Here is a 25,267-nt window from a genome sequence, read left to right as displayed (position 1 = left end):
TCAAACTAAAGTCCTGCTGCTCACAGACAAGGAACTGCCAGATTATTGCAGCTTCTAGAAAATCAAAGCAAATCCGATATTTTGAAGTATTAAGAAATCTTCAGTGGTTTTTTAAAAACTCCACACCAAAAAATAAAAATAAAACTGTCTTTTTATTTAAGGAGAATATTTGCCAGAAATCTGAATGATAATGCAATTGAACTTGTTTTAGTTGTGTGTTGAGACCTCTGTTACAATATTATGTTATAATAGTATTATTTCTAATGCCTCAAATGTAAATTATTTTCAAGAGCCACTGTTTGCACCTTAACAATATTTTTCACGTTTTGTATTTAATCCAAAAATATGGTTTTCGACCAGTTTTATAATTCTAAATAAAATACTCTTTGTGATAAACAAAAAAAAGAAAATTGATTAAAAATAATAATAACATGCATCTTTTCCAAGATAATATGTTTTAATTTTTGTTTTATTAACATTTAATTTTGCTCTTACCACTCTTTATTTACTCTTCCAGAATTCATATGTATAATTAATATTATCATTACGAAGTGATTCTATACAAAGTATTTTCTGAATAATTAATTCAGTATATAATTAATTCTGGGTTACAGTTTGGACTCACATGAAACCAGGATGCTCTTCCAGTTATCATTTATTTAATTCGTTTGGGTTTATTTGCTCAGACTTTATGGTAAATCAATCTTTAGGCTTTTCATTTAATTTCCAGCGACGTCTCTTGTTTAAAAAGTGGAACACTTTTTAAATATTTTTTTTTAAATTGCACTATATTTAAATGTTTTAATATATTTGTTTAAAAAGTGGCTGTGGTGCAGTGGTAGGGCGGTCGACCTCTGATCTGAAGATTGGACCCATGAGTCGAAGTGTCCTTGGGCAAGACACTGAACGCCACCTTGCCTCTGGTGGGAGGTTGGCGCCAGTGTGTGAATGTGTGTGAATGTGTGTGAATGTGTGTGTGACTGTAAAGCGCTTTGGGCCTTCAAAGAAGGTAGAAAAGCGCTATATAAGTATACGCCATTTACCAAAAAGAACAGATTGATTAACATCATAAATATGACTTGTTTTTATGCACTTTTTTCATGTCTGCTTCCAAATTTTGAAAATAAATATTTGTTAGTGTCTTTAAATTACCCCTTTGTGTGAGTGTGTGACTGCTGACCCTGAAAGATGGATTTGGGAAAATGATTTGCAGAAACTTACAATAACTGTTTAAATGACAACATTAGGAGAGAGGAAGAAGATGTTTTTTTAATTTAAAATAAGATTTGAGATGTTCATGCTCTTATTTTGGAGGAACAGTGCATTTCTTTTTCCTTTCAAGTATTTGTGTGTTTTGGTTTATTTGCTACTTTTCAATGTAGATGTGAAATGTAAAGAAAAAACAGACACTTTTCTGTATAAATTTTATTTTCAAGTATCAAGTAGAGAAAACATTGTTTCAGGAGCTCAGCACAGTTGAAAACAATTCAATTCAATTTTATTTGTAGCCCAAATTCAAAAAAACAGTCGTCTCGATGGGCTTCGAAGTGAAATATGAAATCAAAAGGATCACGAATACAAAGAGTTCAATAGGAAAATACTAAAATGAACTAACAAACTGACTAAGCTATACTGGCATCCCTGCCCTTAGACCCCCCTTCTCTGTGAGGAAAAACTCCTAAAAAAATGGATTCCGTAAAAAACGAAGAAACCTCAGGGGTGCCCACATGAAGGAGGGATCCTCCCCCAGGACGGACAGGCGATTTACCAGAACTCTTAGAGAAGAATTAACTTATCTAAATCTACAACTACATATATAAAGTCCAGCAGACGAGCTTCATCCAGCCGTGGTTGGGGGGACAGTTGGGGGCGCGAGTCGAGCCGGAGACAGGAACCACAGCCAGGTGTAGGAGCGCGAGCAAAGGCGAGGTAAACGGTCAGGAACTGGAGCACGGATGAGCCAACTGGAGTCTGGAGGCACTCCCACTCCCCAGGAGGGGAAAGAGGGACAATACATGAATCACTGCAGCAAACAGAGGCATGGAGAACTAAATGATAAATTATGATCAAGAATAGAGGAGAGGAAGAGTAGAAGTAGATGAGAATTGAAGGAAAAAATATCTATTCGCTTTGTAGATACTTTCCTTGCATGTTCAAAAAGTCGAGGAAAAAGGAAACCACTGGATTCGATCGGATTAAAGATAAACAAACTTTATTTCCCTGACAATATTTCTAAAACGTAGTAAAACAAAAAGCAAAACGAACGTTTGGGTCCTCAAGAGTTTCCAGAGCTGGCAAAGCGCCAGGTTAACATCGTCTTAACCTGCCAGCCTGTTGACAGACAAAGGAATCCTCTCCGTCCAGCTGTCCGTACAATCCAATTCTTCATCTTCTCCCAGAAGACCTTAAACTCTAGGAACTCGATCATCCCCGTGTTATCCACCTGGTATCTGCGTTCAGAAAAAACAACCAGACTAGAAGATTTGTCTCCTAAACAGGAGCCAAGACTTTAAATGACGGTTTGGTCTTGTAAAATAAAAAAGGTTTTTCTCCCCACTGTCACCATGTGCTTGTTCAGGAAATATATTTTTTCTTCTGCATTAAAAAAAATAATGTTGAATTAGAGCGATCTGAACAATGTTCCAAAAAGAAAGTGTTGCACAAAATAACAAACTGTGGGAGAAATGAGGAGTTATGGTGTAAATGTGAGGCGGTTCCAAGGATGCGTCCATCAGGTTGATGATGCTGTGGCCGGTGGGGATCCGTTTAACTTTGTAACCTTTACAGTGCATGAAGTGCGTAACGCTTTAAAGGCATTGGATCACAGAAAACCTCCTGGGCCAGACTTAATGGAGCCTTACTTTTTGAAACTGGCAGCAGATTTTATTGCAGAACCACTAACAATTCTTTTTAATCTTTCAATCAAAAGTAAAGAAATTCCATCAGTTTGAAAATCAGCTTTTGTTTTGCTTTTTTTTTGCCAACTTCCAACACGTGATGTTTGTAACAACCTCCAGCTGCTGCCTTCAGGGGGTGTTCAAGGGGTGGTTTGGCGCCATCTAGTGGTTATTCTGGAGAATTTCTTCAGCAGCAGCTGCTAGAGCCATCAGCCTCACCTGTACCAGGTGTAGCAGGGACTGCCATTCCAGAATGGGACTGCACAGCCATTCCCGGCGGTGTAGGTAGATCCACGAGGAGCTACACCATCGTCTCTCCAGACGGACGGCTGCCGACGGCGACGATTCATCACTGAAACCTGATTCAACCCGTCAGAAGGTCAGCAAGCTTCTGGAGGATTCCAACCATCAGACTCCTCCCAATTCCCCAGAGCTGCATCATAACTGTCACTAACAACAGAAACAGAGACAAAGGTCTGGACCCCCCAACCCCAGACCAGAACTGAGCATGAAAATCTTGAACAGAACGCTGAGAACGGCCTGTAGTGCAGTAAGATTCATGCAAAGATATGGAATGAAAACATCAACGAGTGGAGGAGAGAAAGACACAAGAGAGATGGATGGACAAGAGAAACTCCTATTAAGTTTATTGTGTTGCACCGAATAAAGACTGATAACCTGCCGAAAGGAAGTCAAAGTTTTATTAACACAGGATCATTATTTGTAGTACAATACCTTTATACCGATGACACCACATCAAACGTGCAGAAAAGAAGAATCGCAATTAATGCAAAACCAAAAAATAAAAAATTCAAACATGCAAGAAAACTGTGATGCACAGCACACTCGGTCAGATTTGTCACTTAAAAATAATGTCCAATATAAATGAGAGGAAGTGACTTTAACAAAATGACAAACAAAATAGACAGAAATAGTCCGCTCCTGCACTTGATTAGTCAATCATGCCGCACGAGCCCGTGAGGAGCGGACAAACAAAACACAAAAAACTAAAAACAGGACAGCAGGGCACAGTATTCCAACACTAAAAACAGAAGAAGCACCATATTAAAAACATTTGATAAAAAATAATTTACCGTTTGTTTAAAATATACCTCTGCTGCAATAAAAGTGTAAAATACCTGGTGCGTCGCAAAACCTCACGCCCAGTCTTTAAAACCCCCAGTAAAACAGGATCTACCTCTGCCGTGATCCTGTCATAAAAATAAAAAATAAAACATCAAGCAGTGCTTAAAAACATCATCCACAGGTAAAGATCACAGCAGTCTTACCGCACTCTGCTCAAGCCAACTCACGCTGCTCCCTGAGCTAACCGGCTTTCTCACAGGAAGTCAGCACCATAGCAACCACACGTCAACTTCCTTTTTATACCCTCCGAACAATGGGTATAGCGACACCTTCAGGTGACTCCCGTTACATCTCTCCCCCTCAAAGTGCATCGTCGACCCGACGATGTGGGTCCACCGAGACCTTTGCCGACATAGGCAATTTATGTGGGTTAGAATGTTGGCCTGCTGTTTTTCGGGTTGACCTCCTGGGCTCACAAACTAGAGGCCTGTCAATTCCTTCTGTGAGCTCCTGACCTTGAGGAGGTTGCATCTGAGGTGGTACCTCATCATCGTGTACATTCAATGGGTCGTCCAATTGAAGCTCAATGCCATTATTCACACCACCTTCCTCCTGTGCATGCTCCGGAGCTTCCCCCTTTACCAAAACATCCTCAGCCAACTTCCTCTCAGGGATACTCCGTAACTCGGCCCTGTGTACCCGTCTCAGGGGGCCATCCTGACCTGCAGGTGCAACAGAATACACAACACCTTGTGGAGATGGTGGACAAACAATCTGATAGGGAGTTGGGTCCCAAAAGTCTTGGATTTTATTCCTTCCCCTAGCTCCATGATTCCGAGTGTACACGAAATCACCCTCCTCAAAATCTGGGGCCAGACACTGATCCTGCATCTTCAAGTCTCTTTGTGCCCTGACGTTTTCCATCCTACGCTGCACTGCTTCATAGGCCACAGCTAAAGAGCTCTGGTGCTCTTCAAGCCATTCGTCCAAAGGGACATCATGTTCTGTGTCACTTCCCAGCAAAAAATCTACTGGTAACCTCGGTTCTCTGCCAAACATCAGAAAATATGGGGTCATACCAGTTGATTGGTGGACAGTCGTGTTGTAGGCGAATGTGACTTGAGAAAGGTGCCGAGGCCATCTGCGTTTCTGTTCAGGAGGTAATGTTCGTAAGAGGTCATGCAGTGTACGGTTAAAGCGTTCACATTGGCCATTCCCTTGGGGATGGTAAGGGGTTGTGCGGCTTTTGTCGATCTGATAAAATTTGCAAAGCCGGTGTACTAAATTACTTTCAAAATTCCGCCCCTGGTCTGAATGAATGCGGGCTGGGGGACCAAACAGTTGAAACCAATGTTTCACTAGTGCCTCTGCAACAGTGCTAGCTCGTTGATCTTTTGTAGGGACCGTTTGTGTATATTTTGAGAACACATCTGTCATCACCAAAACGTTCTCCCTACCATCAGTAGCCGGATCCAACACAGTAAAATCTATTGCCAGAATTTCGTGAGGTCGAGAGGCTTTCACTGAACCCATATAGGTTTTTACTTTTGGCTGTAATGCTTTTGACAACACGCACCTCTCACAGGTCCTGCACCACTTCTCCACATCTGAATACATGTTCGGCCAATAATACCTCGACCGAATCAACTGCAAGGTCCGTTCGGTGCCCTGATGGCCATGGTCATCATGCAGGGAGTGAAGAATGGACTCCTGTAAAGACTGAGGCAGCACCAACTGATTTGTTTCTCCATGTCCGTCTGAACCGTAAATACAGCGGTAGAGCACCGACTCGTGCTCCCGGAGACGCTTCCACTGCCTTATCAATTCCCGGACTGGTTTACTTAACCCGTGCCTCTCTCTTGCATCTGGCATTTTGCCTCTTTCCCAGTATTTTATAAAGGGACCAAGGACAGGGTCTTGCCGCTGTAAGGTGTAGAGGTCTGAAGGAGACAACCCAGGTAAAGTACTCATCTCCGCTTGCACCCCTAAAACCCTCTCAGTTTCCAAAGGCCTGGCCCCTGACAACTCCAACACTGGATGCTGACGGGACAATGCATCAGCATTGGCATTTTGGGAACCTGGGCGATATTTTATTGTTAAATCAAATGCTGCCAGCTCAGATGCCCACCTCTGCTCGGTGGCACCCAACTTTGCTGTCGCTAGATGACTTAACGGGTTGTTGTCCGTGAACACTGTGCATGCGTTCCCCAGCAGATACTCCCGAAACTTCTCTGTAACCGCCCACTTAAGTGCCACAAGCTCCAACTTCATGGAGCTGTAGTTATTCATGTTCCTTTCGGTAGGCTTTAAGCTACGACTTGCAAAAGCCACAGGGCGCCGCTTACCCTCATGCTCTTGAGACAGTACAGCCCCCAACCCTCCATGACTAGCATCTACCTCCAGCACAAAGGGCTTCTGAAAGTCTGCATAAGCAAGAACAGGGGCAGTTATTAAAGCAGTCTTCAGTTCCTGAAAGCTTTCCTCACACTCTGCATCCCAGAATTCATCCACTGGCTTTTTAGGCGTCTTACCCTTTCTTCCAGGAGGAAGAAGTCTGGCCACCAAACTGTTTAATGGAGAAGCAATTTTTGCAAACCCAGCGATAAACCTTCTGTAGTAGCTCGCAAACCCCAAAAAAGATCTGAGGTCAGCTAGGTTAGCTGGTCTTCTCCAGTCACGGACCACAGCCGCTTTCTCTGGATCAGTCGACACTCCCTCAGCTGAAACCACATGGCCCAAATACTTCACCTGCTTCTGAAAAAAATGGCACTTTGAAAGTTTTACCTTTAGGCCCTGGGCGTCTAACCGAGAAAAAACTTGTTCTAAACGTTGCAGATGTTGTTCAACGGAAGAAGAAAAAATAATGACATCATCCAGATACAGTAGCACAGACTGAAAACGACAGTCCCCAAAAAGTCTTTCCATGAGGCGCTGGAAAGTGCTGGGTGCGTTGCATAACCCAAAAGGCATTCGATTGAACTCGAATAAACCAAACGGTGTGCAAAAAGCTGTTTTTGCCTTGTCCTTTTCAGCCACCTCCACCTGGCTGTATCCACTGGCTAAATCGAGTGTTGTGAACCACTGTGCCCCAGCCAAAGCATCCAAGGACTCATCAATTCTTGGCGAGGGGAATGCATCTTTTCTGGTCCTAGCATTCAGCTGCCTGTAATCTACGCACATTCTAAGACCACCATCCTTTTTTTGCACAAGCACAATGGGTGATGCATAGGGGCTGCTGCTTTCTCGGATAACCTGACTTTGTAGCAACTGTTGGATGTGGCTGCGTGCCAGCTCATACTGGGAGGGAGGAATTCTTCTGTATGGCTGTCTGACTGGTGTTTCATCTAATAGTGGGATCTCATGTGTCATTAGATTTGTGCAGCCCACATCAAGGTCATCCTTAGCAAAAACTCTGTTGTATTTTGACAACAGAGCCTTAACCCGCTCTTTGTCCCTTTCATCCAGATGCTCAAGCTGTGGCAGAATTGAGTCAGTGGGATCTGGAGTAACTTCGGAGCTAAAGATCGTGGCCACACAACTTTCAGAATTAACTGAAATGCATGCCTCAGGTCCACTCCCCTGTACCACACAAACCGTTTGGACTGTAGCCACCACTCTCCGGGGTGTTAGCCATGCCTCACTCGTACCTACATTGGTAATGGGGACATATGTCCTACCTCCTTGTGCTTTCACTAAGGAAGGCGAAACCAACAGGCCCTCAGGCAGACCATTACCCTCTGGCCCCAAGGGCTCAACACAAAGATCTACATGTTGATGTGCAGGCATATGTGGACATGTCACAGGGACATACACCAGGCTACCCGGAGGAATGCAAACAGGCTTCTTACCCTGCACACGTACAGGATAAGGGTCAGGAGAGTTATTAATTACCTCTATCATCTGGCAGAATCTCAGGGCCTTCCTCCAACTCTGCGGTGCAGCCTTAAAGAATGGGGCCTCCCAAAGGTCTGGGCCATATTGCTTGTGTAATTCACTAAACAAAGGGTTAAACACATTCATTCCCAACACCCCAGGCACAGAAACCTTCCTTTGCTTCACGGAATAGTCCATTGGGTCTTTCACGATCAATATGCCTCGGCTGGGAAGGGTTACACCCAGTACTGTGACATCCAACTCAATGTAACCCAAGTATGGAATGTTCAATCCATTTGCAGCTTTCAGGCCCAGCCACCCACAGTCTTTAAGGCTTTGTTCAGACAGGTGAGAAAAGTTAGTTTGAAAACAACTTTCGGTTAGGGTGGTGACCATAGACCCTGTATCCATCAGACATGGAACCATAACGCCTGCAAAATTAACCTCCCTCTCCACACACTCGCCAATCAGCCTGTTCATTTGAAGATCATCAATGGAGCCGTGCAAACCCCCCACCAGTGTTTGGCTCTGTGCACTGGCGGGTTCTAGTTTCCCGCTGGTTTTGATGGCATTCCAGTCACACTCGCTCCCCTTTTAACATTTCCAGGGCAAAACCTGGCAATATGCCCACTCTGTTCGCACCTGAAGCAGATTGGTTTCCCATCTACAGTTCTTCTGGGTCTCATTGTGTGTACTCTAGAGGGAGGGGGACTCTGAGGTGTGAGGGCCTTAATGACCAATTCTAGCTGTGTCTGTTGTGCTTTCAGTAAAGATATTAATTCACCAAATTCTGAGGTGGTAGAGGTGGCACTCACAAGAGGCAGCCATTGTACTACAGTTAAGCTTTAGAGGCTGGTTTCCATAATGTGCCATCCACCTAGTGGCTTCACCCCTTACTTCGCGAATAGTCCACTGTGCGTTGACATTAACCAGATCTTTCAACCTCATCCTCAATGCTGGATTACTGACACCATCACAGAATTGGTCACGCAGGTCTTTGGTCGCTGTAACAGCGGCATGCACATCAGATTTTACTATTTTCTCCATGAGTTCCATTAAAGAATGTGAATAATCGATTAACGATTCACTCTCTTGTTGCTTGCGGTTAAAAAACTTTCTTTGTAATGTAACTCGATAGTGTGTTCCACCGTAAACGTCTTTAAGAGCCGCAAATATACTCTCAACACATTCTCTCTGATCTCTGGGCAAAAATTTTATCTCTGTACGTGCAGCTCCCTCAAGATGATCAAAAACAATTTGGGCTCGTTCATTCTCACATCTTCCCCTGGTTTGTACAGCAATGGTCATTTGTGCAATCCATTCATCCAAAGTCAATGAGTCTGTATTGTCCAGTTTTCCTGAAAAAACAGGCAGCGTTCTGTCCTGCTGCACATAGATCACTGGAGTTGATCTTACAGTCTCAATGTTCGCATTTGAGGCTCCAGGTGAGGATGACGGTCCGGGGTTTGTGGCTGCCGCTCTCAAAGTAGTAAGTTCAGTTTCCAGGTCCCTTATCTGCCGTGACATGTCCTGCTCCTCAGACTCCATGACTCCTGGGAAGATACTGCCCCTGCTGTCCTCAAAAATAAGTAGAAAACAATACTCTGCAGAGTTCACACAAAAAAAAAATCAAGTCACTCCCCTTTGGTAATCCTGCCGACAACGCCAAATGTTGCACCGAATAAAGACTGATAACCTGCCGAAAGGAAGTCAAAGTTTTATTAACACAGGATCATTATTTGTAGTACAATACCTTTATACCGATGACACCACATCAAACGTGCAGAAAAGAATCGCAATTAATGCAAAACCAAAAAATAAAAAATTCAAACATGCAAGAAAACTGTGATGCACAGCACACTCGGTCAGATATGTCACTTAAAAATAATGTCCAATATAAATGAGAGGAAGTGACTTTAACAAAATGACAAACAAAATAGACAGAAATAGTCCGCTCCTGCACTTGATTAGTCAATCATGCCGCACGAGCCCGTGAGGAGCGGACAAACAAAACACAAAAAACTAAAAACAGGACAGCAGGGCACAGTATTCCAACACTAAAAACAGAAGAAGCACCATATTAAAAACATTTGATAAAAAATAATTTACCGTTTGTTTAAAATATACCTCTGCTGCAATAAAAGTGTAAAATACCTGGTGCGTCGCAAAACCTCACGCCCAGTCTTTAAAACCCCCAGTAAAACAGGATCTACCTCTGCCGTGATCCTGTCATAAAAATAAAAAATAAAACATCAAGCAGTGCTTAAAAACATCATCCACAGGTAAAGATCACAGCAGTCTTACCGCACTCTGCTCAAGCCAACTCACGCTGCTCTCTGAGCTAACCGGCTTTCTCACAGGAAGTCAGCACCATAGCAACCACACGTCAACTTCCTTTTTATACCCTCCGAACAATGGGTATAGCGACACCTTCAGGTGACTCCCGTTACAATTGATATGCATTTATTTTTATTGATATATTCCAATATTACAACACAGTTGTCTCAACGGGCTTCAATGATTGTAGAAAACAGAAAATCATCAGAAGTTTCTGGGACAGTTTTTCCTAAAGTTAGTTACAGGTCAAGCTAGCAGGTTCATTTAACACATGAGATGAGATGAGACAGACTTTATTTCTTGAAATCCAGTTGTCTGCAGCAGAAAAAACGACCTTCAAGCTAAAGTAAAGTGACCTTCAGGTTGAACAGAACAACATTATAGAAGAACAGAAGAACATCTGCAAAGAGAATGAAATGAAACAAAAGAAATGAATCAATAAAAATACACACCAAAACAACCGTCATGAGAACAACAACAGAAAACAACAACTGCAACAGAAAAGAAATCAACAAATGAATGAAAAACACCGCGTGGCACATAGAGATCCACTGTAACACTGTGTTACAGTCTGATGGATGTGGGGGGGTGACCTGCAGTAGCTCCTTCTTGCCCTGTGGGGGTAACAGTCTGGTGATGAAGGAGCCTCTACGGTGCAGGGGGTGGGGGGCTATCCATGATGGATGTCAGCTTAGCCAGCATCCTCCTGTTTGTCCTGGGGGGTCCTGATCCATGACCCACACATCAATGTCAGTCCTATTGGCTGCTAATTCATTTCCCTTCAGTCCACTGTGGGCCGACACCCACATAGATGCAGCTACACTGCTACAGATTTGAGTCTATTCATGCAAATTAATCCAAAAATATGTGGTCTACATTCTGAATACCAACTTTTGATCCTAACGATGAACTGGAGTCTCAGCAAACTAGATCTCAGAGCGGTCTGACTTCAGTCTAGTAGAGTGACTGAATTAGCTTCTATTTCTGCTGTGGAAACCGATTAGTGAATAGAAATACTTTATTTTCTAAAGAAACACCTCTGTGCGATCTCTCTCTTAGGATTGGCTGAGCTTCTCAGCTGTTGAATTACAATCTGCCTCTTTAGTGGAAACGGAAGAAAAGAAAAGAAAACCATGAAGTGTCTAAGCTTCTTTTTTTAGATGCAACTGGAATGATTCCACTCTGTTCTTTCTCAATTTGTATAAAACTTTGTGTTTCAAAGATTACAAATAGAAGTAATTAAACATAGAACAGCAGAGTGATAAAATATTAATACTGTGGAAACTTCCAGGGCGGTGAACTTCCTCAGTTCTTTTCCTCTTAAGGTCAGCAGTTAAGTTTATAAAATCAGAGTAACTGTCAATCATCTCTTGATTGACAATCATTTGTTTTTTGTCTTCCATGTGTGTGTTAATTACACACATGATCGATCAGCACTGACGTCTCTTTCTGTCTGGGGGGGTTTAGGGGAGTATAGATGAATGTTAACATTAAAACCAACATTACACACATTTGCTCAGATTTCTTTTCTTCTATTAAAATCGATAAAAAATATAAATTTTTTCCTCATGACTTTTATTTAAATGTTGCATTTATATCTACAAATATTGAGTAAAAAATCAATTAATGAAAAGACGTTTTTAGGTGCATTTAGATATTTATAAGAAAACATGATAATGGAATCCAATAAACCTGCTTAAATGCATAAAATGCAAATGTAAACACAACAGCTATTTTGGCCATGAAAAATACTTTTTGATGCAGAGAAGACACATTTAAAACTGAATATGATCTTTTTGCAAAGAAGACATTTCTGTAAATACCTGAACATTTCTTGGTCTGAAGCTGCAGATTAACACACAGATGTGTCTGGATTATAAAGGAGAACACCTTTTGTTTTCTCATGCAGACGATTCGTTCAGTCAGCTGGATTACTGGATGACCACGTCCTCTTTGTCCTCATGACTGTCCCGTCTTCTCTTTGCTTTGACTGGATCGATGGTGGAGTAGAGAGGATCCTCCTGCCTCTGGGTGAAGGTCACGGTGGCGTGCTGAATCTCCACCTGATCCTCTGCTGGACGTCCGGAGGTCAGTCCGTCACGCTCCAAACCTTCAGGTTCCTGAAGATCAAATGAGATTTTTAATCAAATACTTTAAGGACCAAGTTAGTAAGTAAGTAAGTAATCTTTATTTATATAGCACTTTTCACAGAGAGCGACTCACAAATTGCTTCACAAAGTAAAAACAATTTAAAAGCAATAAAACGCACACAGGCATAGAAATAAACAAACAGGCAAAAGTGAACACAAGTAAAAGTCAGCTAAAAGCTTTCCTAAATAGAAAAGTCTTAACTTGAGCTTTAAAACACCCGACTGAGTCAATCTGGCGCAGAGACAGGGGGAGGTCGTTCCAAAGTCGAGGAGCGACTGCCTGAAAGGCGAGGTCTCCTCTTGTTTTAAAATGAGTTTTTGGAAAACATAAAAGATTTTTTTCAGTGGACCTCAAAGAACGTGCAGGAGTGTAGGGAGTTCAAAGGTCCGAAATATAGATCGGGGTTTGTCCGTGCAGGGCTCTAAAAACTAAAATCAGAATCTTAAAATCTATTCTAAATTTAACAGGAAGCCAATGTAGAGATAAAAGCAGAGGGGGGGTATGAGTGCGCTTGTTGGTTCCAGTTTAAAGCCTTGCAGCAGAGTTCTGGACCAGTTGGAGACGTTCAAGAGACTTTTTGTTTAAACAAGTAAAAAGAGAATTACAATAGTCTAAACAAGAGGAGATTTTTGGTGCACAGGTTTTCGCAGTTCTCACATCAAATCTACAAACTCGTCCATTTAGACACATTAGTACCTTCATATAAAACAGACATCCTAGCCGGAAATTATGGGATGTAAACAGAGGAGGTAAAGTCGCAGAGAAACGTGAAGCAACAATGAGACACATCAACTCATTGAAATGTGTTAGGATGAATTCAGACTCATTAAGGCTACTTTTAATGTGAAACACGTTTCTTCTCCCTGTTTCCACAATAATCTATACGTCATAAACACTTATCAGCGTCTCTTCTTAGCCGTCACCTCGGTAACGGCCTTGCAGCACGCCTCCACCGTACCAAGGTGGCAATAAAAAGTGTTGTTCCTGATACAGATGTTCAAAATGATCAGTGAAATATAAAGTTTGAATGAACTGTCCCAACAAAGATTGTAAAGTACAGGACGTCCATCATTTTTTCTCTAGTTACTTTGCCCCGCCCTCACAATTCCTGGTGAATGACTAAAGAGATCTTTAGTCATGTGGTTTTGTTTACAAGCTTTGGTTCAAAACAGGAAAGTCTGCTTGATGGTAGTCTGAATACAGACCAAACACCGGGTTCAGGACTCGGTCCAGACCAACTGAAGTGGACTCGGTCCAGACCAACTGAAGTGGACTCGGTCCAGACCAACGACCTTTTCCAGTCTGAATACAGACATGTTTGGTGATAGTTTGGAAAGATGAAGGAACTGCAGGAAAATTAAACAGACGTTGCCAACATTTTAATTCCAAACAGAAACTTTGTCATTTTAAACCAGTTTAGCAAAGTGTAATAGTCAAAAATGAAAGTTTTAGGAAAACACAGCAACAGGAATGTTATCTTAAAAATGATCACGGAAGACAGAATGAAAGATCAGGGAGGAGGACGTGTGGAGAAAGAAGACCTGAGCATCTTCATCCTGACTCCTGATCACTGAAGGTTCTTCTGAGGATCTCCTTCTGTACAGAGGAAATGATCAAATGAGACATGATGTGACTAAATCAGACTTTAATCCTGCAGGATTTGATCCACTCACCTGAAGACCTTCAGGAATAAAACAGCCAAGAACATGAGAGTCAGAAGAACAGCACGGATCGACCAAGCAGCAACTAAACCCACTGAACCTGAGGAACACGTGGAATAAATCTAAAGTTGAAAAAGTCCTAGTGATGGTGAGGGTTGCAGTGGTTAGTGCTCTGTCTTCACAGTGAGAAGACCCTGGTTCTGATCCCAGCTGGGACCTTTTTCTGTGTGGAGTTTGCATGTTCTACCCGTGTATGTGTGGGTTTTCTGGACACTCCAGCATCCTCCTTCAGTCCAGAAACATGCTTCATAGGTTGATGGTTTCTCTAAAGCAGGACTGGCCAACCCTGGTCCTCAAGAGACACAGAACTCCTGGTTCCTAGTCTTTCCTGACCAGCTTGCAGCAGATTAGCTGATTTAAGTGATTCCACATCCTGATTGGCTGAACACACCCGGTTTAGGTTGTCAGCATCCAGCAGTCCAGTAAAAGCTGGAAAACAGGCTGAGGCTCTTGGTGCATCTGCGCCAGATGCACCGGGTGACACACCCCCAAAAGCCCGCAGAGGTCCAACAGGACGGCTGGAGGAAGTGGGAACCGGCTCATAAGCCACTCGTCCTCGTTTGCCAGCAAGTCTTCTTGCTGTCTAAAGATGCGTTCACTCCCAATTCTTCCATTTGCCACATCTTCTAAGAGCGCAAGATCAGCCATTGTGCGTCATTACGCATTGTGATGGGGCATTTTATTTCCATCCATTTAATTACATCTGACAAGCTACAGATGTCGGTAATAATCCACGTGTAAATGGGAAATTGATCAGCAAATGTAATTTCTTGTTGCTTTCTGAATGGTTGAGACATACGCCATACATGGTTTTATCAAAAATAAAACAAACTAAAGGCATATGCATGAATACCATAATTCTGTAGCTTATGAAGAAATGTTTTACTATGAAAACAACTTTCCCCAGTGGACAATTAATCCATCTGTCCGTCCGCACGTCCGCACCTATATCTGCTCCGCCAGACGGACACACTGACGAGAATATCAGTTTTGTACATTATTTGGTTCTGTTAAATATATTATTTATGAGGATGAATTGCACAACATGCCAATATTGCAGAACATATTTCACTTTTCTTTCTGCAAATAAGTGTTCATTTGAATTTCTGTTGTAATTTTCGTTCGATTGTTTTGTTTGTTTCACTGCTGATCGATCAAACGGGTGTTGGTGTAGCTGTTAATTGTCAGACTTGCTTTGTGAAGTCTTCATGTTATTTAACAGAGGCAGTATTGTCATTTTCACTTTCACGTGTTTTCGTAGAGAGTGGCGTACGCCTTCTTTTGTGCGTACGCAACGTTTATAAATGAGGCCCCAGGTCTCTGATACAGTCAGTGGTTCACTCTGGATGGTCTGCAGGGTTTCACAGAGACGTACAACCACAAACTGACATTCACACTTAGTGACAGATTACAGACATGAACTGACCTGAGATGGAAGGAAGTCGGCCTGCTCAGTGAAAACCACACATGGAGAAGAAAAACATGCTAATTCCACACAGAAAGGTCCCAGTTAGGGTTTGAACCAGAATGTTCACGCTGTGGCCAAGAGTGCCAACCACTACACCATTGTGCACCACTGTGGAGGTAGAGACATCTGACAAGCTAGGCTAACACTCACATTAATCATCATTGATTATTTCACCCCAAATTCTCCAGAACATCAATCAAAGGACAGTTCTGCCTTCCTGCTAAACTCCATGGAGGAAACGTTTCTAACTTACCTGATCCAACCCACACCTGAACAGTGGAGTTCTGCTGGCCCAGTTGGTTCTGAGCCACACAGATGTAAAGCCCTCCGTCTTCTGCTGTGAAGTTACTGATGGTGAACGTTGGTTCTTCTGATTTCAGAGAGTCTTTGTTCTCCTTGAACCAGGTGAAGTTAGCTGCTGGGTTAGCATCAATGCTGCAGGTCAGAGTCACTGAACTGCCCTCCAGGATCTCTCCTGGGGGAGTCAGGGACACAGAGGCAGTTTGTGGAGCATCTGGAGAAAAACAACACAAATGATTTTTAGGAGAAATGGACAGAAGCATCTGAAAATGTGTGGATGAAGAACTGATCTGATATTTTATCTCATTTTTCTATCAAGGTTTTGGTTTCAGATCAGTGAGTTGGATTAGTAATTCAAATGGAACAGAGTCTGTTCATATAATTTACATGAAAATCTCTAAACCAACAGGCTCATCTGCATCTCTTTTAGCATTTAAGCATAAAATATAATCTTTCAAATACACCAAAACATAAAAAAACTCCAAAATCTAAGCAGAAGTTTCCAGAAATGCTGCAGCGTTGTCATGGTTACAGCTCTGACCTTCTGTCTGTGTGTTACAGACAGAAAACTACAAACTAATGTGATGAACTGCTGAAGACCAATAAGATCCCAGTCTGATGGGAGCTTTTGGAGAAACACTTCTGCTCTGAAAAACTCCTCTTTTCTCTCCGTCTTTCCAGGTTTTATGTTTCCTGGTTAGATTTAGTAACTTTGAGTCTCTAAAATATGAACACGAATTTAAAATTATGGTTATTGATTCAGATTGAAAACATCCAGAAATGAAACAAGTACTTTTCTTCCATCTACTTTAAATTAACTCTTTTTCAATTTATTTGTTAATAAAATTACTTTGTATTAAAAAAATAAATCAACTTTATATTTTATTCCAAAGTTACTGAAATCTTTCACAGAGAATAATAGACAGAAATAAAGACTCTTCTGTGTCTGTAGATTAATGCAGATTTATGTTTTGCAGAGTGAACTCACAAACTTCAGGACTAGGATGCATCCCATAATATCTCAGAGCACAAGAGATCCTGTCAGTGGAAGAAGTCCGGTGTCTGTACGTGAGCGTCTGACTTGATCTGGTTTCTTCTCCGTTTATGAACCAGGCATATCTATACAATCCACCTGGATCACATTTGTAGAAACACTTTAGCTGCAGGTCTGAATCTTCCTGCTGGTCTGATCTGGAAATGACCTGAACCTGGAGCTCTGGAATATGAAGAAAACATGGATGTTAGTGAAAGTCTGCAACACCATGAAGGAGGTCAGAGGAGATCTGCAGCTCCCTGAAGGTCAGGAAGAGTCTTCTCTGTGTTCTCTGGAAACAGTTGGATAACTGCTCCATCCTTCCCTCCCCACAAGTTAAGAGTCTGGGTGTCATCCTTGACAGCACTCTCTCCTTTACTGCCCACATAAATAGCATCACCCGTACAGCCTATTTCCACCTCCGAAACATCCGCCGTCTCCGCCCCTCTCTCAGTACTCACTCCACAGCCATTCTAGTCCACAGTCTCATCGCCTCCCGTCTGGACTTCTGCAACTCCGTTTTATCAGGACTCCCTCACAAAACTATTCACAAACTACAACTGCTCCAAAACTCTGCTGCCCGGATCAGAACACAAACCCCCTCAACTATGCATATCACACCTGTTCTACAAAAGCTTCACTGGCTACCAGTGTCTTTCCGGATTAACTATAAAATCCTTATCTTGACCTTCAAAGCCCTCCTTAACCTCGCCCCCCCATATCTGTCTGCCCTGATCCATGTTGCCATTCCCACCCGCTCCCTTAGGTCTGCCTCCTCACTCCAGCTTGTTACACCCACCGCTCAGCTGGTCACTATGGGGGGCAGAGCATTCAGCCGCTCTGCCCCCCAGCTCTGGAACTCACTCCCGCAGTTCCCTAAAAATCTGAAAACCCACCTCTTCAGACAAGCATACCCACCATAATTAATTTTATGATTCCATTTTTTTGTTTATTTTTAACTAATGTGTCTTTCTTTTAATTGTATTTTATTGTTTTCTATCTGTAAGGTGACCTTGGGTGTCTAGAAAGGCGCCATATGAGTAAAATTCATTATTATTATTATTATTATTAAGTTCAGAATAAATCTGTCAGGTCAGATTTAGAAGAAATGATCTGACAATCAATTCTAAGAAAAATGCTGGAAACATCAAACACTTTTAGATCATTGAATTGATAGAAATATTGATAATCTGATGAGAGTTTACCTTCAACAGTTAATCTCACTCCAGGTTCTCCAGTGAAACTTCTGTTCTCATGGTTTGTTATCAACCTGAACTTGTAAACTCCAGAGTCGCTCTCTCTCACTTCAGAGATTTCCAGGCGACACTTCTTTTCATATCTCCTGTTCCTCACTCTATCTTTGTATTCTGGATCTTCTCTTAGGTCCACAGGTTCTCCTTCAGTTTCAATGAACCAGAATCTTTTATCAACAGTGGTGCTAACATTGTTTATCTCTGCTGGATAATCATATGAGCTCCATATGATCACAGTTGATCCTTTATTCACACAGATTTCAGTTTTGGTGTTGTATCTCACGTTCCAGCCTTCATCACTCTGCGCTGCTGTAACAGAGAAATCATCACAAACATGTTTAGATTTATTGTGTGTAGATTTTATACACAAATGTCAGATTTACAGTTACACTAAATGTTGGTCATGTCATGGTGCCTCTGTTAGTTCTCCTCCCCCTCCCCTCTCTTGCTTGGCCTCATTCACCTTAGCTGCGTCCACTCAACTCATCAGCCTGCCAGACCTTCATAAGGAGCTCCACTACCAGGATTCAACACCAGTTTGTTGCCTCAAATGATGCTTAGTCTGGCCTCTCTTTGTTTCATGTTATGTACCTCTCTCCTTCACCTCACCAACTCTTTGTCCCGTTCCAGGAAACCTAGTCCCACGAGTGGACGTCCAAGCTGAGACGCCGAGCAGAAACTCATCTGAACTCACCTTACTCTCAGTGGAGCCTCGCCGAACGCCACACCGCCTCACGGGCCATAGCCGGACCTCCAAGCTACGTCTCGAGCCATCGACGATCCTCTGGTTTCGCCTCGGACCCACGGACCCTCTCCAGCCACGCCGCCTCCCTGTCGCATCGGAACAACCTCACCAGCGGAACAAATAAATCTGTTACTTACCACTACTCCTGTCCTCCTTCCGGGTTCCAGCATCTGGGTCTGCCTAGCCTAGCAAGCAATGACAGAACGAACTGGCCAAAATCCCGACCCAGCTGACCCGGAGGGACTCCGCCTCGCCGTTACCCAGCAGGGTATCATGCTCGGACGCCAAGCCGACCCCCTCACTCAAATGGCTTCCGCACAACAGGACTTATTCCGCCGACTAGACGGTATGACACAAACTCTCGTTGAATTAACTGGACAATATGCCAACTCTGCGATCACCCATGCCTGCTTCCGGCAACATCCCCGCTTCCGCTTCCGGTGTCATTCAGACTACAGAAAACTTCCGGCTCCAACTGGAGCCGTTTTTTGGTGACGTTGAAGCCTGCGGCGGCTTCCTTCTACAGTGTCAGCTCATTTTCCACCAAGCCCACAGGTATTATCACTCAGACCACGGTAAAATCACCCTCGTCATCAATTCACTCCGGAACAAGGCTCTACAATTGGCCCAAGCCTTCATCGCTGCCAATCCTATTACCCATCTTCAATACGAACGTTTCATTACTTAATTTTCGCCTTATTTTTGACCAACCACGTAGACAAGAGGAAGCCACTAGGCGCCTCTTAAATTTAAAACAGTGTGGTCGGTCAGTAAGTGACCACGTAATCGATTTCTGCATTTTGGCGGTTGAAGCTGGTTGGCCGCCCATAGCACTAAAAGGCGTGTTCTATCCTAAGATCCAAAGGTTCAGGGGAAGGTCTCTTGACTGAGGAGCAATAGTGGCTGCAGTTAAACAGTTCAACAAACAAAACGAACTCCAAGACAATACACGTCCTGAAGTCCAGTCCATTTGAGGGGTGTGTCTGCACAGCCAGGGAAAACCTAAGATAACCTGTGGTTTCAGCAATTCCACAACAAAAAATCTCTGCAGTTCATTATGGTTACCTGACACAGTTATATGAATGTCAACCGTACGTGCAGACACTTTATGAATGACTGCCCCATTGATGGCATGAATATGCAAAACTGGAGACAAATGTTCAACAGGAATCTTGAGTGTTTTTATTACTTCATGAGAAATGAAGTCGCCATCTGAACCAGAGTCAGTTAAGGTCTCAAGCTCCTCCTGAACTCCTGCATAGTTTATTAAGACCTTGGTTGAAGGCCTTGAGGGAGAAGAAAAAGACGAAATCAAGCTCACCAGTTCCCTCCTTGCTGATGAACCCTGTCGTTTCCCGGGCAGTCGCGCACAAAATGTCCAGACCGTCCACAGTACGAACAAAGTCCAGCTCCCATACGGCGCCGCCGCTCAGCGGGCGTCAGACATCCTGCACCCAGCTGCATGGGCTCCGGGGAAGGAGCGAAATCCTGGCGAGGAGTGCTGGAACGGAGCGGAGGATCACTCACAGGAGGAAGCGGGCGAGGGCGGGGACTGGTGTTGTGGCGTCGGTCACGACCCCGTTCCCGCATCCTCCGATCAATACGAACTGCCAGATCGATCAGCTCCTCTAGGTCCTCTGGAGTCTCCCTCGCCGCCAGCTCGTCCTTGAGGACGCTGGAGAGAGCCTGGAGAAAAACGTCCACTAGTGCCTCATCCGCCCAGCGGGTGCTGGCAGCCAGAGTCCGGAACTCCACGGCGTAGTCCGAGGCGCTGCGCGGTCCCTGCTGGAGGCGAAGAAGCTCAGACGCGGCTGCGTGATGGGGTGTAGCAGGGTCGAACACAGTGAGGAGGTGGGTTGAAAATGCTCGGAAAGAGCGGCAAAGTTCTGCTCCGCGCTCCCACTCTGCCAAACCCCATCGTTTGGCTCTAACCGTCAGAAAGCTCAAAGCAAAAGCAGCCTTGCTCTGCTCGGAGGGGAACTCGTCGGGGTTGAAATCAAAGTGGAGGCGACAGGAGGTGATGAAAGCCCGGCAGTCCTCAGCTGTTCCATCGAACGACTCGGGATGACCCAGTCTGGTTTGTCGGGTCGAAGGTGAAGGAACATGCTCCAGCCTGGAGAGACGATCGTGGAGCTGTTGCATCCCGGACATGAACCCACGCATCTCCTGAGCCAAGGCCAACAGCTCTTCACCGGCGGCGGAGCCTCCTTCATCCTATGATCCAGGTAAGTCCCTCAGCTGGGAACCTCCTGCTGGGTTGGTCATGTTCGCAGAGTAATGTTACGACTCGTGACCGAAGGAACCCAAACGCAGGAAGGAAGAACTCAAACTCGAACTCAAAGTAGACTGTCACAGATTTACTCGAAATCTCAAAGAAGTCAAACATCCAGTTGTACAAACAAACAGGACTCTGCGACACTGAAAACAACAAGGACAGAAACTTAAATACCAAACCACATAATCAGGAAACTGAAAACAGTTGAGAGAAACAGGTGAATACACAGAAGGGGGAGGAGGAGGGTGCAGCTGCCAGCTGATCCATGACACTCCGGACCTGAAAGACTCCCCATGGAGAGTTATATTCAGGAGGCACTATCCCTGGGTCACATACGACCTTCGTCATCCCCTGTAGGAGCAGGATTCTTCTTTGTGGAGAAAAAAGACAAGACCTTATGCCCCTGCATCGATTATAGGGAACTCAATCAGATCACTGTTAAAGATAAGTACGCTCTACCTCTCATTTCCACTGTCTTTGACTCTGTGCAGGAGGCTCGAGTTTTCACAAAGCTGGACCTACGCAACGCTTATCACCTGGTCAGGATTAAGGAGGGGGACGAGTGGAAGACGGCATTTAACACACCACTCGGACATTATGAATATCTGGTCATGCGCTTTGGGCTGACAAACACTCCTGCCGTCTTCCAGAGACTCATTAACAACGTCCTCCGTGACTTCCTTAATCGTTTCGTCTTCGTGTATTTGGACGATATACTCATTTACTCCAATAACCAGACCCTACATGAACAGCACGTACGCCAAGTACTCACCTGTCTACTCGAAAATTAACTATTTGTCAAGTCGGAAAAGTGTGAATTTCATTTCGACAGTGTTCAGTTTCTGGGATACATTATTGACATTCGACCCGACCCCGCTAAAATTGACGCCGTTGCCAGTTGGGAACCCCCCAACAGCCGAAAAAGACTCCAGCAATTCCTCGGATTCGCTAATTTTTATAGGCGGTTCATCAGGAACTACAGTAGTATTGCTGCACCCCTCACTCGTCTCACGTCCACCTCTCAGAATTTCCTATGGACCCAAGAAGCTCAAGAAGCCTTTGATCGGCTCAAAAAACTGTTCATCTCCGCGCCCATCCTGGTCCAACCAGACCCTCGGTTTCAGGGGTCGGAGCAGTCCTTTCTCAAAAGGAGCCTCAATCCGGTAAACTCAAACCCTGCGCATTCTTTTCAAAGAAACCATCTCCAGCAGAGCAAAACTATGACGTGGGGAACCGGGAGCTGTTAGCCATCAAGCTGGCCCTTGAAGAGTGGAGGCACTGGCTGAAGGGGGCGGAATATCCTTTCGTGGTACGGACGGACCACAAGAACCTGGCGTACTTGAGGACGGCCAAAAGGCTAAACTCCAGACAGGCAACGTGGTGCTTGTTTTTTGACCGCTTTCGCTTCACTATTACCTATAGACCCGGAAGCCGTAACATCAAACCCGATGCCTTTCCCGCAAGAACAGCTCTTCGGAACAAACTACAGCCAGCATAATCCCTTCCACCTGTATCGTGGGTGCCCTTACCTGGGATTTTGAGAACCGTGTCATCCAGGCTCACGGTGAGGAACCCGGTCACGCCCCTTGCCCTAATGGAACCTTGTTCGTCCCCACTTCCCTCAGATCCGAAGTTCTATCCTGGGGACACTCCTCCAAAGTGTCAATGCCATGGCGGGGTCCAACGTACCCTGAACCTACTCAGGCGTTGTTTCTTCTGGCCCTCTATGGAGAAGGACGTCCGGGAATTTGTGGCAGCCTGCTCCACCTGCGCACGTTCCAAATCGACCAATTCTGCCCCAGCTGGACTGCTTCACCCACTACCCACTCCCAACCGTCCTTGGTCACACATTGCCTTGGACTACATCACCGGACTACCCCCATCCCAGGGTAACTCTGTCATACTCACTGTCATAGATCATTTCACCAAGATGGCTCACTTCATTCCTCTAGCCCAGTTACCGTCGGCCACTGAAACTGCTCAAGTCCTGGTCAACCAGGTGTTCCGGCATCGCGGCATCCCCATGGACATTGTTTCTGACCATGCCCCCTAATTCATCTCCCAGGTCTGGAAGGCGTTCTGCTCCGCCTTAGGGGCCACGGTCAGCCTCACCTCCGGTTATCACCCTCAGTCCAATAGTCAAGCAGAGAGGGCCAATCAGGAACTGGAGGCAGCACTACGTTGCCTGGCGGCACAGAACGACAAGGACTGGTCCCAGTATCTACTTTGGACAGAGTATGCCCACTATACTTACGTATCCTCCGCCACTGGGGTGTCACTTTTCGAAGCCGCCTTCTGGTACTCACCACCTCTGTTTCCATCCCAGGAACTAGATTTGGCGGTGCCTTTGGTCCAGGAACATCTCCAGCATTGCCAACGCATCTGGTGCCAGACCACAGAGGCTCTCCTCCGCACCAAAGAGAGCAACTGTCGCATCGCCAATCATCACAGGGTGGTGGGACCCACGTACCAGCCTGGTCAGAGGGTTTGGCTCTCTGCTCGCAACATTCCCATCCATGCTAACTCCCGCAAGTTGGCTCCTCAGTTCATCGGACCTTACACCATAGAAAAAAAATCATCAATCCCCCTGTGTCCGTCTACACCTCCCTCACGCTTTTAAGGTACACCCCTCTTTTCACATCTCACAAACAAACCCGTTCAGGAAAGTCCTCTGTGCCCGCCATCCGCTTCCTCGCCGCCCGCCCGTGTCATCGACGGCGCTCCTGCCTTCACGGTCAGTCGTGTCCTGGACATTCTGGGTTGTGGGTACCAGTTCCTGGTTGATTGGGAGGGCTACGGTCCTGAGGAGTGATCGTGGAGCCTTGCCGAACGCCACACCGCCTCACGGGCCATAGCCGGACCTCCAAGCTACGTCTCGAGCCATCGACGATCCTATGGTTTCGCCTCGGAGCCACAGACCCTCTCCAGCCACACCGCCTCCCTGTCGCATCGGAACAACCTCACCAGCGGAACAAATAAATCTGTTACTCACCACTTATCACCTACTGTTTACCTTCCGGGTTCCAGCATCTGGGTCTGCCTAGCCTAGCAAGCAATTATAGGTCAACATTTATAAAAAACAAGTCAGTTTCTACATATTTATGAAGTTTGGCATCAAAATCCAAAACAGAGAAATGTGAGGATGATTGACTGACCGACCAGCTTCCATAAACCAAACAAAGACTGATGTCCAAAAACAAACAACTATAAATAATGAACACAAACAATGATTGAACCTCTAAAACCTTCAGAAACTGAACCACCAAACACCAACAGTCAGAAGTGAAGAAGCAGCAGAAACAGATCTGAGCTAAAGAGACTGCAGCTGCCGCCTGAAAACTGAGGATTGATCGGAAGATTTCTGAGCATTTTCCTTCAAATCTAAGTTCTTCAGAAAGAAAACTGGATTTCTAAAAGGTTGTTAGATTTTTACCTGCAAACCAGCAAAGAACAACAACAAATCCTTTCAGTGCTGCAGTCAGACTCATGGCGTCTCCTCTCTCTGGGTTCCTTTCTTCACAGAGTTCATGAGCTGCAGAAAGAGTTTCAGAGAAAGAGTGCTGCTTTCCATCCTGTCAATGGAGAGGAGGAGTTTGCAGAAGTTACTCTTCCTCTTCCTATTAGCATGTATGAACGGAAACAGAGGTGTGAATAAATAAACCAAAGTGAAAGAACAAAATGATCTTGAATTTTCTTAAGAAGAAAAAGGAACCAAAAGACTGTTGGATGTTGAAACTCATTATAGACTAAAGATCAAGTTTGCACAGAATTTTCTTTTATTCATCAACTCTGGAGAGGAAGAGGAGTCAGAATGATCTGAAGAGAATCTTCATCGATTGCAGAAACAGTTTTCCATGTAAAATATTTAACAGAAAACTTCAAATATGACGCTGAATCAGATCAATTCTGAAAGAATCTTCAGTTTTTCCTGATGTTTTTTTAGAACATTTGAGAACAAGACAGTGATGCATTCTGGGAAATATTTGAAACTGACAACTCCCAATAAATGTGTTATGTGTACATTTATGAGACTTTCCGCAAAATAAAATAAAAACAATGATAAACTTCAAAAGTAATGAAAGACAAATGTATTTATTACACAACCAGGTAAATCTTTAAAAAGACGTG

The 25,267-nt window shown here is 44.3% G+C and overlaps 1 protein-coding gene across 1 annotated transcript; it reads right to left on the bottom strand.

The window, feature by feature from the left end:
• Positions 1 to 3,581: 3,581 nt before the first annotated feature.
• On the bottom strand, positions 3,582 to 24,897 carry LOC105354089 (sialic acid-binding Ig-like lectin 14). Its single transcript, XM_011474969.4, has 7 exons — positions 24,573 to 24,897; positions 18,072 to 18,428; positions 16,822 to 17,049; positions 15,787 to 16,047; positions 14,018 to 14,105; positions 13,886 to 13,940; positions 3,582 to 12,313 (listed from the first exon to the last, which is right to left on the bottom strand). Exons 1-7 carry the CDS (start codon positions 24,625 to 24,627, stop codon positions 12,125 to 12,127), a joined length of 1,233 nt encoding a protein of 410 aa, XP_011473271.2. The 5' UTR covers positions 24,628 to 24,897; the 3' UTR covers positions 3,582 to 12,124.
• Between the last annotated feature and the right edge of the window lie 370 nt (positions 24,898 to 25,267).

Source organism: Oryzias latipes, chromosome 1, assembly GCF_053564925.1.
Source record: "Oryzias latipes strain Hd-rR chromosome 1, Olatipes_Hd-rR_3.1".
Classification (NCBI taxonomy): domain Eukaryota; kingdom Metazoa; phylum Chordata; class Actinopteri; order Beloniformes; family Adrianichthyidae; genus Oryzias; species Oryzias latipes.
This window is presented reverse-complemented; position numbering and strand designations above follow the sequence as displayed.

What these genes read in the sequence shown, in the direction of transcription:
- LOC105354089 (XM_011474969.4), bottom strand. Translation starts at nt 24,627, where the DNA reads ATGAGTCTGACTGCAGCACTGAAAGGATTTGTTGTTGTTCTTTGCTGG. An exon ending in TCAGGTGTGGGTTGGATCAG is followed by an intron (nt 14,106 to 15,786) that starts GTAAGTTAGAAA and finishes CGTGTTCCTCAG; the next exon opens with GTTCAGTGGGTTTAGTTGCT. An exon ending in GTCAGGATGAAGATGCTCAG is followed by an intron (nt 12,314 to 13,885) that starts GTCTTCTTTCTC and finishes TTTGATCTTCAG; the next exon opens with GAACCTGAAGGTTTGGAGCG.